General features: G+C 53.3%; 1 protein-coding gene across 2 annotated transcripts in view; it reads right to left on the reverse strand.

The window, feature by feature from the left end:
- Positions 1 to 12,863: 12,863 nt before the first annotated feature.
- FAM222A (family with sequence similarity 222 member A) overlaps positions 12,864 to 16,110 on the reverse strand; it is an 85,119-nt gene continuing 81,872 nt past the window's right edge. For both annotated transcript variants that reach the window (XM_026656857.1, XM_026656858.1), the window contains exon 3: positions 12,864 to 15,922. In XM_026656857.1, the coding sequence (XP_026512642.1) occupies positions 14,679 to 15,922 (1,244 nt within the window). In that variant the 3' untranslated portion in view covers positions 12,864 to 14,678. The remainder of the gene's footprint in view (positions 15,923 to 16,110) is intronic.

Raw genomic sequence — 16,110 nt, forward strand, 5'->3', positions numbered from 1 at the left:
CTCGTGTTCTCCCTCTAGCGCGCAGGCTTCCAACGTGAGCACACAGTCCTTCTCCTGCCCACCGGGCAGCTGAGCAGATTGTGAGAAGCCGGTGTGATTAGTTCAGGACAGAGTAAAGTAAGCGGTTCTTTGGGAGCCTTCCACGCAGGCATCCCCGAGCCGGACGGCATCGCCTCAGCACAGCCACCGAGACCAGCGCCCGCTGTTAGCGCCAACAGGAAGAGAGGCAGAGATTTACATACCCGCAAACAAGATCGGACACTCCGTGGCCACAAGTGCAGTTGGATTTCATCATCCTTCTGCCTTGTCAACTTGAAATATGCGAAGTATTTAGAAATGTCACGAAGCTGGAACTGTCCGTCAGGCAGTGACCAAGCACCAGGCAACAGCAAGCTACCGAGGAAGGGGAAGTTTGTGTCTTGGGGAGACAGGCAGATTCTCCATTGCCGTGCACTTGGGTAGCCATTTGCATCTGCACAGGTGGAATGACAACACCGGCTGCAAGGGTACAGATGGGTCAGTGATTGCAATTGCAACCTCTCCAGCTGGAAACACGAATCTCTACAGCTTAAGCTGAAGAGCAGGCTCTGTAACTAGAGCTTGTAATGGATCCGGAGCCGCTGTGGATTGAGGGGAAAAGGGGAAACACATTGCTGGGGATAAAGGGGGTCACACAAAGCTGGGGATACAGGCTCAGAGCGTGTGTGCTTACCTGCACTCTCGTCAGGCCCTGCTGGGAGAGAGAGCCTGCCCAAGAACCATCGAAAGGGACATGGTTTTGAAGACTCCTGTATTCTTAAGTTGTCTCCTCCCCTGTGTTACTAACAACACCTTTTAGTCTAAAAACTGAACTGTGCAGCTATTTAACTCCAGCACATACAAAGCAGGGACTGGAAAATTGGGCGGGGCCAGAGCAACACAGAATAACTGGCTGACATCCCCAGTCAAAGACTACACCACGCAGTGGAGTTCCCCTGAGATCTGAATTGGAATACAGGTCTTCCCACGCACAGGGGATTTCCACTCTCAGAGGGAGGAAGTCTCATTCTCTTCGTGTTTGGCCTTAGAGATCCGCGATCAAATGAAAGCCTAATGAGAATTTCTCCGCAGGGCAGCCAGGAAGGGCTTTAGCGCCCACATATGCCAATAAATCCCCCTGCGATCGCTATGACCCTGCGTGCCCCACTGAGATACTGCGCTCCAGCTGGACGTTGGTGAGGAATGAGCGCATCAGGCAATTTGCATCAGCCATGGTTCTGCAGCAAAGCCTAGTCCTTGCCCCCGCACAGGCTGCGGAGGAGACGGGATCCCAGCTGGAGTAGATCATCCATAGCTCCACTGGCCTCAATAGGGCAAAATCCTGAGGTGGTGAAACTGATCCTGGAGTCCGCTGGAGTCCAAAGGGCCTGATCCCTAGCTGGTGTCAATCAGTCGTAGCTTGACTGGAGTCAATGGGGTTACATTGATTCACACCAGTTGAATGTGAATTTACTATCCATCTGAGGGGCTGGACCGAGCGCCCTGGAGACTGAAGGCAGATACAGTCTGGGCACCTGCAGGCAAACTGCCTCCTCCTGCCCTGTCAATGGGTCTCGATCCTGCCCTGCAGGGACCAGCTCTAGGAGCGTGAGCGAGGGGAGCTCCGTCTCCATGACCCTGCTGCTGAGCCAGGCAAGCAGCTAGACCACGACCGCGGTGGTGCTTTCTGTGACGAGGACACTAGTGGTGTTGGAAACTGGAACGAGACCCAACAAACTCATTTCATGGTGGCCGCCAAATAGCCATCAAGGGACAGCAGCAGCTTTTGACCTCTTACTGACCCAAGCCCGGTTCAAAGCAGTCCCCTAGACGGGCGGGTCGCATGGCTGATTCCCACTTGACTCAAACCAGAGTCCCGCTAGCAGCGTGTAGCGCTCGGTTCGCCGTTTGACTTGCTTTGCCAGGAGAATTATCATATGAGAAGTTGCCCAGATCAGCTGAAGGTTCCACTGTTCTAGCTTTGGTTCCCTTCACCGGCACAGCGCCTGGCTCCTCCACTTCCCTTTAATATAACGGAGGCTGGATCTCTCCGCGCGCTTGCTGCTCTAACCCCCAGGAAGGGCAGGGGCTGCTATCCATTTGGCTGCTCCGTCAGCCGCTGCAGTTTAATACGGCTCATGAACAGCCGGGGCGGCAGGAGAGGAGCAGAACTCCAGGGAGAAAAGAAAAAGCGCCGGGCAGTGCCAAGGCCAGGGCCGAGCAGGCCAACATTTCTTCTCATCCCGCAGGCAAACGAGGGGCAAGGAGACCGGGGGACGACAACCGCAGCCTCCAGCCAGCGCGGAAAGCTGGTAGCACCCGGCTTTCCCACCCCACAAGCCGCTCCCCTGACAGACCTTAGGAGCCAGCGCCCCATGGTGCTTTACCAGGCTTCAATGCCAGTGGAGATTTGCCTTCTGGGGAGGCCTGTGAATGTACCTGGAGGAGGGGAGCCTGGGGGAGGGGAGGCCCAAACGGCACAGCTGCCCTGTGGAGCGAAAGGAGACTCGCTGGCTGGGTGGTCGTCGCAGGAGCGTCACAGGCGGGGGCAGTGGAAGGCTAATCCCGGAATGAAGGAACGGGCCCGGCTGGGAGACCTTTGTTCACAGCAGCACCAATTCTGGCAGAGCCGGTGGCCTTGGTAACCCTGCTCGCTCCCTGCTCGGCTCCAGCACCGAGTTGCCCGACGGTAATCTGGAGGGGCCAGAGCACAGCGAGGGAATTAAGGCCTGGCCGGTGAGCCCCTAGTGGGCCCGTCTCCATGGCACTGGTACACTTCACTTTGCCACGGCTCCCCAGGCCTGACTGTGCCTCTCCTCTGCTAGCATTTCCGGAGGCTGCTGCCCATCTTGTGCAGCTGGCACGTGGCATCTCGGGAAGGGGCCGTGGCAGCCCTTATCAAACGGCTCGTTACAAACCGAGACCGCATAATGAAGCAGTATGTGAGCCCAGCAGGCCCGGGGGACTCCTCCCTGGGGGCTGATCCCAGGCCCACTGAGTCAACGGGGGCCTTTCCACCGGGCCACGGCTCAGGCCCTTGGACACGAAGATCTCGCCCTGAGCTCAGCCCGTGGCTGGTCACTGAGCGTGGCCTGGGGCTGGCCCCCGGGGCGAGGTGCTGAAATGGTTTCACTCTTTCAAAGAAAGCGCCATTGGTCCCAAGATCTGGAACCCCAGTGCCTGGCCTCACCTGGTCATGTGATCTAACGGGACGGCACACGCTGGATTGAGTCCCAAATTTTTGATTTGGTTAAAAAAAAAAAAAAAAAAAAAGTCAGACGTTTTCAATAGCCCCCTCCAGGCTGGTGACTCCAGAGCCCAGCGCTGGCCTGGGAGAACCAACTAACAGGGACTATAAACACAGGTGAAGTAGCCCAGACTAGCTTCCCCCTCCCTGCTCGACTCCACCCAGCCTAGCCGCCTTCCCCAAACTGTGCATAGCATTACTCTGCCGTCATTACACCAGCGAATGCCAGCCCCCCGTACACACCTGCACACTTACCTTCCTGCAGCAATTCTGCCCTTGCTGCCTGCGCCCCCACCTTTCTTCAGAGTCTTCTGTCGGACGTGGAGAGGCACCGAATCACAGAGCCTCGGCAATACTGCTGCTCCCTCCGCATCGGTGAGAACCCGTCGCAGCAGCGCTACTGGCATCCATTCCTCCATCTTTTCGCGTCTCCTCTGCCAGGGCGCGGGAGTCCAACCGAAGCAGAGAAACAGCCTCCTCTCCAGAGTTTCTTCCAAGTCCACCTCTTGGCTTTGCCACTGAGCAGATGAGCCCCGACTGCAGCCTCTCCCCCGCTCCTGGGGAGCAGCGTATTTGAGAGGCAATGTGCAGGTGTGGGGAGATCTCGACGCAATACCCATTGGTAATGAGAGCAGAGGTTACGCCTGTGCTCTTTGCTCTGACGCTGCTCAATGCTCACTCCTCTCTCCGGGTCCTGGCAGCCCATCACCATGCTATCTGAACACTCACGGTATTGTCTCAAATTCAGCAGCGTGGACCTTCTCGTTCATATTGTCCTGCAGGCAAATCCAAGGGCATTTTTGTCAGAGAAATTAACTCCAGGTTTTAGCACTGGTGGGAGGTAGATTTTCACCTCTGACAGGTCTTGCCCAATCGGCGGCCAAGATTGTCTCCCTGCGGGCTCTGTGCTGCGGGCTGCTCGCTTCTCTAAACTTCAGTTGATGCGTCTCACTGAGCTCTGACCGGGCCGGATCCTTCCCAGAGGTCAGCGAGCACTGCCCGGCCATCCTGAATCACTGATAATCACGCACTTGATGCAACATCCCTCATTTGGACAAACTCACAGAAGCTGCCGGATTGCAGCAATGGTCTTAGATTTATCTGGGCACAGGGTGAGCTATCAGAACTTTTCTTCACCTAAGTCATCAGGGTTGCTAGAAGTTGGGAAGGCTCTGGTTTCTTAAGTCACTCTCTGCGGGATGAAATATAGGCCCGGCTTGATTTATGGGGTCAGTGGACAGCTTTATCATACATGGATCACCAATTTGCCTCTTTCAATAGTATTCATTACTCCCACGTCCACCTCTCCCTGGTATGTCCTTCAGAAACGAGACCCAAGAAAAGGAAAGAGGCAACCAGGGTCAGATGCTGTTCTTACGAGATTAACAGTAAATCAGGTGTCACCTGGCAATAATATTTCAGAGGACTTGTAGAAAATTGTTTTCTGTCCATTCCAGCCATGCTTGGGAGATCAGGCAGCCTAAAGCTTGCTGGGCAGGGGATAAAGCCAGATCGCTCATTTCAGTTTTGATAAGAATATTTGTAACCTTTTGGCACATGTTGAGTGACCTCTATTACTAATCTGCAACAGTGAGATTCTCACTACAGGGTGTATTTACTTTTTTAAATGCAGGGACCTAATCTAGTGGTTTGAGCAGGGAAGAACTAGGAGCAGGACTCCAGGGTCTGCGGCTCACTTGGGGCTTCTCTCCATGACACTTTTGTCCGCACAAAAGGTGCGTAGACGCTAGTGTGCACCACTGTGTTGGGGACTAACTGCCCCACATGGCCTCTCCTGGCAAGCACAAAACGTTCTTGAATGCACGTGAATGCAGCGCAGTGTGAAAAGGGTCCATGTTAACCGCGTGCTTCGCAAGCACAATCCACCCACCATGTGGTGTGTTGGGGCAGGGAGCTGGGTCCAGAGAAGCCTGGATCGCCAATGCACAGTTGCATAATGCAAATCTCTCTCTCTTTTTTTTGGGTTAAAATCTGAATCACTCTCTGGGAGGCAGGGGACATTTGGTTCCATGACAGCATGTATTTACTGAACAGCCCAGGAGGCCAAGAGAGGTGTGAGGACACCTATGTGCTCTGCATTGTGTGAAAACCATTTCCCCCTCCCCCCACCCCCAGCACGTCTCACAAAATTCATCAAGAGGAAAATGAAGCATCTAAAATGAAACCAAAACCTCTCTCATGATAGTGTGTGCTCCTTACTTCACTGAGCGGGCCAGTCAGTCCCTTTCGCAGAGGGAAGGGGAGATTTGCTCACTAGTGTGGGGTAGATCCTGGCCCAGGCTGTATTGTACACCCTTAGGTTTCAATCTGTCCATAGGCTGAGAGATTCCCATTTCCCTCTCCGTAGGAAGCGACATGCTCGGAACGAGGAGCCATGCTCATTTCAGCATTGTTCTAGTGACGCGGCTCAGGCAGAAGGATAAAAGCAATATGCCCTGAAAGGAGAATGATCGCTCCACTGTGCTAACAGTATCCGTCAGGGCACACAAACGGGATTGCCGTGGAAACCCATGTCACCAGGGTGGGAGACGTTCAGCTCCAAGACAACAACCCTATTCCAGCAGCCGGAGTGCATGCGCGCGCACACACACACACACACACACACACACACACACACACACACACTTACTTCAACAGAACAGCCACAATTTTTCCAGATTCCCTTTCGAAGGCACAAATGTGCTGCATCGTCACATTTCTTTTAACGCGGCATCTTTTTAATAACAAAGATCTAAGCAAAGATTTTCCTCCAGACAATTTAATTTTAACGTGCCAGGCAGGCAATTTCGTTCCCTTTCCCAAAGTAGCATTAACCTCTGTGTCCCAATTTCTCTTTGTTCCCTTGATTGGCTGTCATGCCAGTTACACTGCACATGACTGAGAGCTCCCCTCCTAGCATGCAATAAATATCAGGAGAAACATGTTGTTTGCAGTTATGGTAAGGGAACAAATAAGACAAATGTCACTGTTTAACCATTCTGGAAGGAATGCTCGCCAATCCCTTTCGGCAACGGGGCGACAACAGAGTGCCTGCAAAAGGAGCAGACAAGGCCCCTCTTTCATCATTTGACTATCTCCCCGCACTGCTGGAGACCTGGCATTAGTGCCTGAGGCCAGGAAATTGTTGTGTTTGTACCCTGTGCCTAGCAAGCTGGGGTCCTGATCCATGACTGGGGCGGCTCGATACTACGGTACTATAAGGAAACTGACCAGTCCCAGGGGAAATGCAATCAAATAGCATCGATTGTGCAAAGGGTTAACAACACAGGCAAAGAACATTTCTCTATGTATGGTTCTGATTTCACTTTTTCCCTTTGAGGGTTTTAACTGGGGAACTTCTGAGTGAAGGGTCTAGAAATGCTCTGATGGAAAGTTCTCCGGAAAGGCGGAGTGTCAAAGGGACAGAGGTGACAACTCAGAGCAGCTTCTTGTCTCGGTGAAAGGAAGGAGACAGATGCAAAGAGGCAGACTCAGGCCTCGGCTACACTAGCACTTCTGTCGGCAAAACGTAGGTCACTCAGGAGGGTGGTTTTTTCACACTTCTGAGCGACGAGAGTTTTGCCGGCACAAGTGCTCGTGTGCACAGCGCTACGTCGGCGGGAGACACTCTCCCACCGCTCAGGGAGCTGGTTTTATTATGTTGACAACAGAGCTGTCTCCCGTCGGCACAACGCAGCTACCCGAGCGCTCTTACAGCAGCACTGCTTGGTCGACACAGCAGTGCCGCTGGAAGCTCGTCAGTGTAGACATGGCCTGAGAGATGGGCTCAATTTATTATTTTTATTTGTTCCAAGTGAACAATTACGAAAGACTAAATTAAAGAGCTACACAAAAATCGAGATTGACAACACACAAAGGTTTGCTCTGCTTCAGACCCGTTTATAACAGCAGCAGCAGCAGAGATGCACATTTTTCAGACTCCGAGATAAGAGCAGTCAAAGGAGGAGGAGGAACTGTAGGAAGGTCTGAGAAGAATTAGTCCAAAGGCTGAAGCAATTTCAGTGAAAACAAAAAATAACCAGGCTCTGGAGTTCTTGGAGCTTCCTTAAAAACAACCCAACCCCAACCCCCGCAATAAGGCAGGAAACAGACTTTAAAAACAAACACGACGTGGGAAATTAATGCAAATGAGTGGATTTCTCTCAGCACTAAATCTGTGTGCTGTGCTCATCACTGGAACCTGGATACGGAATGCATTCAACAGAGCCTCCTCTACAACAACGACTGCGCTCCACCAGGATAAGCGATGTCATGGGTCCTAGTGTAGGCAAGCTGCAGCCGCTGTTTTAAGCGCTGGATTGATTAGACCTGCTTGGAGGAGAGTGAGAGGACGCATGAGCAGCCTGTCTAAGCTACAGCTCCTGGAGTCACTAACGCAGGTGAACTGGTGTTAGAAACAGCAGGAGACTTCTTGCCAAATGTCCCTAGCACAGAGAAGACTGAATTGATTCCGTTACAGGATTGGGTCTCACAGCAGCAGCATTTCTGCTACGATCACGTCACAGCTACCCCCACTAGCTTCTCTTAGACTAATTCAATTACCTGGCCCGCTACCCAGAGAAAGCGAGCAAGAGCGAGCACGTGACACTGGCCTCGAGGGCTATTAACATTCGACATGGCAGAAAGAGCCATATTCTTAAAAGGCTCATGCAATTTTTTAATTTCATTTGACTGAACTGAAACTGATCAGCTTTCTTACCTCCTGCTGCACTCACCAATCGCCAGGAACCCATCCACCCCGGCTCTAACTCTGCCGGAGCGTTTCAGTAGGGAGGGTGCGTTTGCTGGTTTCTGAGCGTGTGAATTCCAATTCGTCAGCGGATGGAATCAAACGCAGATAGGTTTCCTTGAGACAAACCAGCAAAGCAGAACTGTAGTGCAATATCACTCTCCACGTGTTCTGAATAAATCAATACTGGACTGGAACACAAACTCATTACTCTCAGCGGTTTTGCTTTCCATCCAGCTCTGATGATTGTGTTACAGAAATGCATTTATCATCTAGGTATGTTTCACACATTGATCACATTTGCCGCTGATCATGTAACCCTGAGAGGCAAAAGCTAGATCAACTTTCTCGAACACTGGGAGGCTGCAAACCCTGTCGATGCTGACATACCTGTGTAACTTTACTCACGTGAGTAGTCCTGCCGATTTCCTTTGCCGGAGGATTGGGCAGGGATGAAAAATCGTTTGCGTCTCCCTCACCTCTGTTTGCCAGAAGCTGGGAATGGATGACAGGGGATGGATCACTCAATGATTCCCTGTTCTGTTCATTCCCTCTGGTGCACCTGGTATTGGCCATTGTGGGAAGACAGGATACAGGGCTAGATGGACCTTTGGTCTGACCCAGTATGGCCGTTCTTATGTACGGCCGGTACAGAACTGGGGCCAGGGAGATCAGAGAACGCCAGAGGGCCGAGGACTGGAGCGTGGCTGGCGTGTGAGAAGCAGCTTTGCAGCGCAGCGCGTCCCCTGGGCGCAGCGGGAGGAAAGCGTTTTGCCAGTCAAAAATCAGAAGCTGGAAGCCGACAGGAAGAAGCCGATCCCCTGACGCCCCCCAGCAGCGCTGAAGAGAGGAACGAATCTGGCCTGCTGCCTCCGCCACCTCTTGAGGATTAGCCACTCTCCAAGACGCCCTTGAAATGCGGCTACCAAGACAAGAATGAGCAGCCCTGGGCGAGCGGCTGGCTGGTGCTGTGGGCAGGGACCCACAAGGGCCTGGGGGCGCTACTCAAAACAGCCAGAGGCCTCACTAAGCTTCTTGGGTGCTTCCTGGTTTGACGGGAGCTTGCCCCCAGCCCATGTGAGGAAGCTGGCGGGTTACCTGAGGCCAGGGTCTTAGTTCCATTGACATCGCCCCCAGGAGGCTTCGGCAGGTCTCGGGCTCTCAGTCTGTCCCAGGTGGCTGCTGGCTGGGGTCGGATGTAGATGGAGGGGAGTGGAGCAGGAGCAGCGAAGTCTTCCAAAGCACAGGGTGCAAACTGCGATTGGAGGGACCCGCAGAGAGCGACTGCTGTGTCTGACAAGCAGGTTATGCCGCACGCATGGCTCCGGTTTCCCAGGCTATCCGTGCCCAACAGAGACAGGCCATCAAACCTCACTGCAAACAGCCCTGGAATCTGGGGGACGCTTCCGAACCGCCCACTTGAAGGGCGACTGCGTTCGATGCTCTCAAGAGCACTAGGACCAGGCTGAGCACTGCAATAGTCCACCCCTTGCTGGTTATTGCATCTGTGGTTGGGCAGATGTGATTAAACTCCTGCTCGGCTGCTGCTCTCCTCCCAGCTTACACCCAGCTGCTTTCGAGGCACGTGCTAGGCCAGGGGGTTTATTAGTAGCTGGTTTTAGAAGCAGCTTTCCACCAGCAGAGGGAATCAAACCCTGTGTCCCGAGGCTCCCTGCCGCATGCGCCAGGGAGAAACAAATGGAGGCAGTTTGGCAAAACGCAAACTAAGGCAAGAACCATTTCCCCCTACATCAAGCGAAGGCAGCGCCGGGGTCAGCGCAGGAGTCACAAGGGCTGAGCTCACAGCGCTGGAAATGATCTCCGGCTCTGCGATGAAAACACAGCTCCCCTTCCCCGACCGAACTGTATCCACAGCCGCCCGGTTTGCTAAGCCCTCTCTCCGCTAGGCCAAATCTCATTTGGTTAACAAAACAGCAGTAACAAGATGTGAAATATGGAACCAACCCATATTTTTCCAGGATTTCCTCTGTGTATTGTGCAGAATTACAAACAAATCCTTCCTAGGCCTCCGTGCTGAATTTTTGCCCTTGAATGGGAGCCGGGCTCAACGCATAAACATCCAACCATTCGGCACAATCAGCATTTTTATTAGGCTATTTCTTTCCCATTATTGGGCGACAGGAAGAACAAAGCCGCCTCTTTCCGCGGGGCTGAGCACCGCGGGGCGAGCGAGTGAAAACAAAATTCCTTTCAGATTTGTGATCAAATGCCATCCTCAAGTGAACACGCACAGCCTTCGAAGGCCGCCTCTCTGTTTGTTTAAGCATTAAAGCCTTTTTGCTAGGCCGTAGGCTCAGATAATGGAACACCATATGTCGCAGTGTCTCCACAGCTGAGGGAGACAAGGGGCTGAGTGATAGCAGCCCGGAGTTGAAATCTATTTGGAATTTAATACTATTATCCTAATGCAAGCGGCTCATTGTTTGGGCCAGGAATCTGCTGCCGCTGCCAGAGCGGAGAGGGTCACCGTAGGTGGAACAGAGTAGTGGGAGCTGAGTGGAGTTAGCAGAGACAGTGGATTCACAAATAGAGTGGAGCCTGCCTTCCTTTCCCACAAACAAAGCCCCTTGCCCCCCTCCGGAGCATTTACCCACCACAGCCCCCTGAAGAGGTGAGAACATTCGCCGGAGAGATGTGCCTGGAAAAGGGGAGGAAAAACGCAGGGCTGATTTCTCAGCTGGGGCACTTTGTATACAGTGCACCTCAAGCACCGGATTGCTCCAGGGCCGGGTGGGGAGCCCACCTGGCATGCTGGGCAGAAGTTGATAGCCTTCAGAGCCTTGCCAGTGGCCAGTTCTTCCACTGCAGGGCGAGCGAGGATTGCCCCAGCCCAGCTGCCTCTGCAGCGAGGTGCCATGCAGGGGCCTTGAACGGAACCCCAGGGAGATTTCCATTTCAGACCAGCCCAGACAGCTGTTCCCCGCCCCCCTGGCCATTCCCCCAATTAACCACATGCCAGGAGCCATGCAGGGGCCTACAAAGCCTCACTGCTCAGGCTGTGTTCAGCCAAACACGCCTTTGCCAAACCCGTCCCCACCCCATCAGCTCCAACAACCCAGGCACGCTGCTGGGGAAGCCAAAGGCAGCTTCAGCCAAAGAACTTGAGCATGAAATCCAAGCCTCCGGGAGAGCGATTTTTTTTTGGATAGACCTTAGTCCAGGTTGTGCTCCCTGATTCCCTCCCTCCCCCGTAGCTTGGGCTGTCCAGCGCCGCTCTCCCTTCCACGTGGCCCCCGTTAAGCTGGGCTCAGAGAGCACCACGTTTCAGCATCTTGCTAGGTGCACGTGCTTTGCAAGAGAGACAGGTGTCTGGCAGCAAGTGGTGGTAAAAACATTAAGTACAATGTATGTACGCGGGGGTGTGTGTATCCTGGTTTTGTTTAATGCGCTGGTTTGGGTGAGACACAGATGCTGGAGCCCAGGCTGGATTAATGGCTCACTAGCATTAGACATTTATTTATAGACATTTCTTTGGTGCCCAAGCGCCCTAAAAAATCTGAGCGACTGAGATGGAAAAGACCTGTTGGACTATCGCCTCCACACCTGTGAAAGGGTACAAGCAGTGCGCTCCCCTTTGTGGGGACAGCCCAGAGCGAATACGTCCCAAGGACAAGCCGCAGCGGCCACTGTTCTTCAGAAACAGAGTCCCATCCTGGTGCCTGGGCAGCTTGGCAGCACCAAGGACAAACTCTCTTAATCCGGCTCTGCCCCATAGCTGAAAAAACCCAGCCACCAGCCTATTCAGCTCCTCCAGCTAAGCCTGCAACCCACCAATGGAGATGCAGGTGGCTCTGACAACAGGGCATGGCATCGCACTATATATCCTGGCACCTTCTTGCCCCTTCTCTTTGTTTCTCTTTGCCTTTTCTTCTAAAAGCCGCAGTTCCCAGCACCACCATCCTGGCTTTGACAGTTTTTATGTCTAGGTTCCAGGGGAATTCCTAGGGCAAGTCGAAATGATTGATCGTTATCCAGGTGGCACTGCATCTAATTTGGAATCCTGCAGGGGGACGGCGGTTATGAGCAAGATACATCTTGGCCTGAAAATTGCAATAAAGAAAATCGAGAGCGAGCGCCTGCTCTGCTCAAAGGACGGCAGGAGCAGGGACCTGCCGTCTTTCAGGGGCACAGACATGCACAGAGGGAGGGACTGACTGCTGACCCAACAGGAGAATTGGCCCTAAGCGCACAGTGGCCCAGGGGCCTGTCTTTCTATGTTCTTGCACTGTGTAAAACCTGTCCGTAATGCACATGCTGCCCTGGGAGAGGGGTGTGAATTAAAGACAGAACCATCCGAACCCTCGCTGGCACTGGGAGGGGAAGCAGGTCCCCGAACAGACAGCGCGCCAGAGGGACTATACAAATGGACCTGGGAGCTCACAGCCCCACGGTTCCAGACAGTTGTCCTAACTTTGGCAAGACCCAGGCACAGCATGACTCCCTTAGGCGCGTGAGGCCAGTCAGCACAGGCCTAACCAAACGACGTTATCAGCCGGGCAGGAACCAGACCCCATGTAACTGTCCGGCCAAGGCTGAGGGGCCAGGTAATAGTCAGTACAAGGCAAGTTCCACACCGCCCATGACCCGCCCTGCTGGCTGCAGATTGTTCTCCTGCCCGCCTGCCCCAAGAGTCAGGAAATTGCTTCTCTTACTTGCCGCGAGTGCCAAAATCCTGAGCGCGCCGTGGGGTGGGCGCCCGGGAACCTTTGTTGGCGCTCTCCGCCTTCGCCATTCCTGTCCCCCACCCCTGCAGAGGGGCTGAAACGATCCAGGAGAGGCCGCAGCCAGCAAACAAAATCCAGAGCACACAGCCGATGATATCCTGGTTTTACTTTGGGAAAACAACATTCGGACACACAGCTTGTGGGTTTTGTTTTGTTTTTTTTCCATTTTCTCTCATTTTTAAAACAATATAGTGCAGACAGCACTTCTCACAGTAGAATATAATGGTCAATTTTAGTATAAAAAAAACATTCTCAGAGATTTCTAAATGCACTTAGTGCTTGAACAGGCCTTTTAAGGATACAGTACCTCTTTTCTGAGCACAATCACATTGGGTTTCATTGGGGTGGGTTTTTTTTCCTTTAAACATCAAAAAACTTTGTATTTTCTGTAATGTAGAACCGCTTTTTTTAAATGAATAAATCTATTAAACACATAATTACACATACTGAATAACAGACCATAATGAACATTTTTGAACTGTTTAAAAAAGAAAATAAAGTATGCAAATTACAACCTGGTACAATGAGTAGATGTATTAAATGTGATTCTACTTCTCTTCACCTGCAAGTTGCCTCTACAACAGAACAAAGGTATAATTGACAGTAAAGAAAAAAAAACAACCTCGGAAATCTTAGAATTCATAATGTTCCTGTGACGGGACCTGGGTAGAGGATGGGGATGGGGGAGGGGAGACGGACCACTCCTCTGAGCAGACTTCCCAGAGCCTGGAGACACCATAATGGCTCCCCATTCATCTCCTGATAATAAAAAAGAAATTGCTTTGCCGGGTGCTCAGCTAGATTTACGTTTGTGCCCAGCCGGATTAGCGGATGATCAGCTGGTTGGAGAGCGGTGGAGGGAGATCACAAGCTCTTCTATTTGGGATGGGGTGAGGGTGCGTTTGTTAAGCGGGTGTGGATTCTTTTACAAATTAGAACAGGGGCCCTGCCTTGGATCTGTCCGAGATAAGTCACATTTTGCTTCTGCCCTCTCAGACGCTCTCTTTACCACAGGGGCTAGGGAAATGCTTGGAAAACTGCAAGAACAACGAGGAGGGTAAAATATCCTTAACTTGGTGCCCTTTTTGCTCATCCAGGTCCCTGGCTCCTTAGCTTAATGTGGCTCTCCCCCCACCGTGTGGGCAACTAGGCAATGAAACCTTTTCACTGAGAAAGCATCAAAAACGTATGGTTTAATGAAAGTAACAGACTAGGCCCAAGCAATGGGGGTGGGCGGGGGAGGGAGTGGAGGAAGAGACTCTGTAGCAGCCAACACATAAATGTACAGTATATTTAACTAAAAAAAAATCTGTTCAAGTTTTCAAGTGTTTTTCTTTTTCTTAAATAGCCTCCAGACTGTCCCCAATTATTAGCTTTACTCAAAGCAGTGCAAGTTATGGACTTCAACTAGAAATTAGGCATTAGCTCTTTCTGGTCATGACCAAGCTGCAATGGCATGGAATTATCGGGGGGTTGGAGCTCTTCTTTTACTTAAAACTCTCCTAGGGACTCAGCGCAGGAGAGAATTGGGGGTTCTCCCACATGCAGATCCGCCTGGCGCACGCACACAGACACGCACTCGCACACGCGCGCACGCACACAGAGCGAAACCTTCTCTCCCTGGATAGCAGCAACTTGTAGCGATTCCCTGTTCACATTCGTGGAAATGAAATGACCATTTCAGAGCTCTAGAAACAAGCATTCCTTCGTCCGTGGCTTCCAGCGGGTTTCAGGTGTATCCAGTTCAATGACCCCAATTAATTCCAGCGTCTTTGGGGCCCCCCAGCCCCTTTCGTGAACGCCCCCCCCCCCGAGCCCTCGCTTTGTTTCGCCACAGACCCTGGCGGTGCCGGAGAGGAGAATGGATGCCAGTCAAGTTCCCACCATGGCCCTTTGTTTGGAAAGCAGCGCCAGGCTCTTATCTGTAGACGGGCAGGCGAATGTGGGCGTGTTGATGGTCCAAGAGCCTTGGCACAGACACTGTCTCGTAGCCCTTCCCCAGCATCTGCTCTTTGATGCACGGCGGGTGGATGTCATTGATGAGATACTCCAGCGACTGGAGGCTGCTGCTGAGGATGGAGGTATTGCAGAGCGTTTTGCTGGACAGGCCGTCGGAGGGGGGCACGCCGAGCTCGCGGTGCCCGTTGGCGAGCTCCTGGGGGTTGTAACAGTCGCTGTTGGGGGTGACCAAGATGCTGTTCCAAGGGGGGGCAAAATACTGGCCCACCGAGAAGTTGCCGTGCATGGCCACGCAGTTCAAAGGGGAGGAGCTCACCTTCTCCACTGCGCCCGTCAGGGTGTAGGGGCGCGAGACCCCCGCACACGTCTCTGGGGACTTGCTGACGGCGCCCCCCCCTCCGCTGCCCCCGCTGTACATTCGGAGCTGCTGCTGTTTCTGCTGCCAGATAAGGTAATCCATGCCGTCCGGGTAGATGCCGGCCTTGGGGCCGACGGTCATGGCCGGGTTGGCGCTTATGGCGAGTTCAGCACCTTTGCGGCAGTCGGGCAGGACGGCACCGGCATAGGCCACGGCAGCGCCCGCCGTCGCCATGCTAGCGAAGCCACTGGCCGCGCCGTGCTTAGCTGGGCTGGGGTCGGTCACCACCACCCCGTGGCAGGCCTGCTGGGAGCCCTGGGCCTGGCACTGCTGATTGAGCTGGTAGATGATGCTCTGGATCGAGGGCAAGTTGGACTGCTGCAGGGCCAGGTTCCGGCCTGCGAGCGGGATCACGGACGTAGCTACGGTCACGTTTGGGGGGACTGGCGCCTCAAGCTGCTTCTGAGTACTGTGATAATTCAAGTGCCCGGCGCATGAGGGGCCTGGCGCTAAAGTGCTTGACACTGGGTAGGGGGCAATGGCCACCTGCGCTGGAGACATCTTAGTCCGCTTGCCCTCCGAGTTCTTCACGATGCTTTTGCTCGAGGCCTTTACGATGGCCAGGAGGCCCTGGTAGCCGCTGGAATGCACGGGGTAGGGGCTGTAGCGCTGCCCTGTCGTGTCGTACCCATTGACCGTCCGGTTAAGGTGCTTGTGCTGGGGGACCCTGATGTTGGTGGGAAAGATCTTGATGGTTAGGGGGTTGTTGGCGACTTTCTGTGCATAGGCGTCCAGTTCGGCTGGGCTGGGGTAGCGTGGGGAATGCATGGAGGCCGCCGTTTCACCTACGAGACACAAACGGGGGCAGAGCATTAGACTCGGCCAGGAACGGCACTAAACCGCACGTGCCGAGAGGCACCGGCAGCAGTGGCTGGCGCAAGGCACCGGCAGCTAGAACTCCTGGGTTCCATTCCCAGCTCAGGGACAGGGCTAGAGCCAGGGACCAGCCTCATCCTACTCCTACTTTTGGCTC

The sequence above is a fragment of the Terrapene carolina genome, unplaced genomic scaffold, assembly GCF_002925995.2.
Source record: "Terrapene carolina triunguis isolate 2854851 unplaced genomic scaffold, T_m_triunguis-2.0 Scaffold234, whole genome shotgun sequence".
Taxonomy (NCBI): Eukaryota; Metazoa; Chordata; order Testudines; family Emydidae; genus Terrapene; species Terrapene triunguis.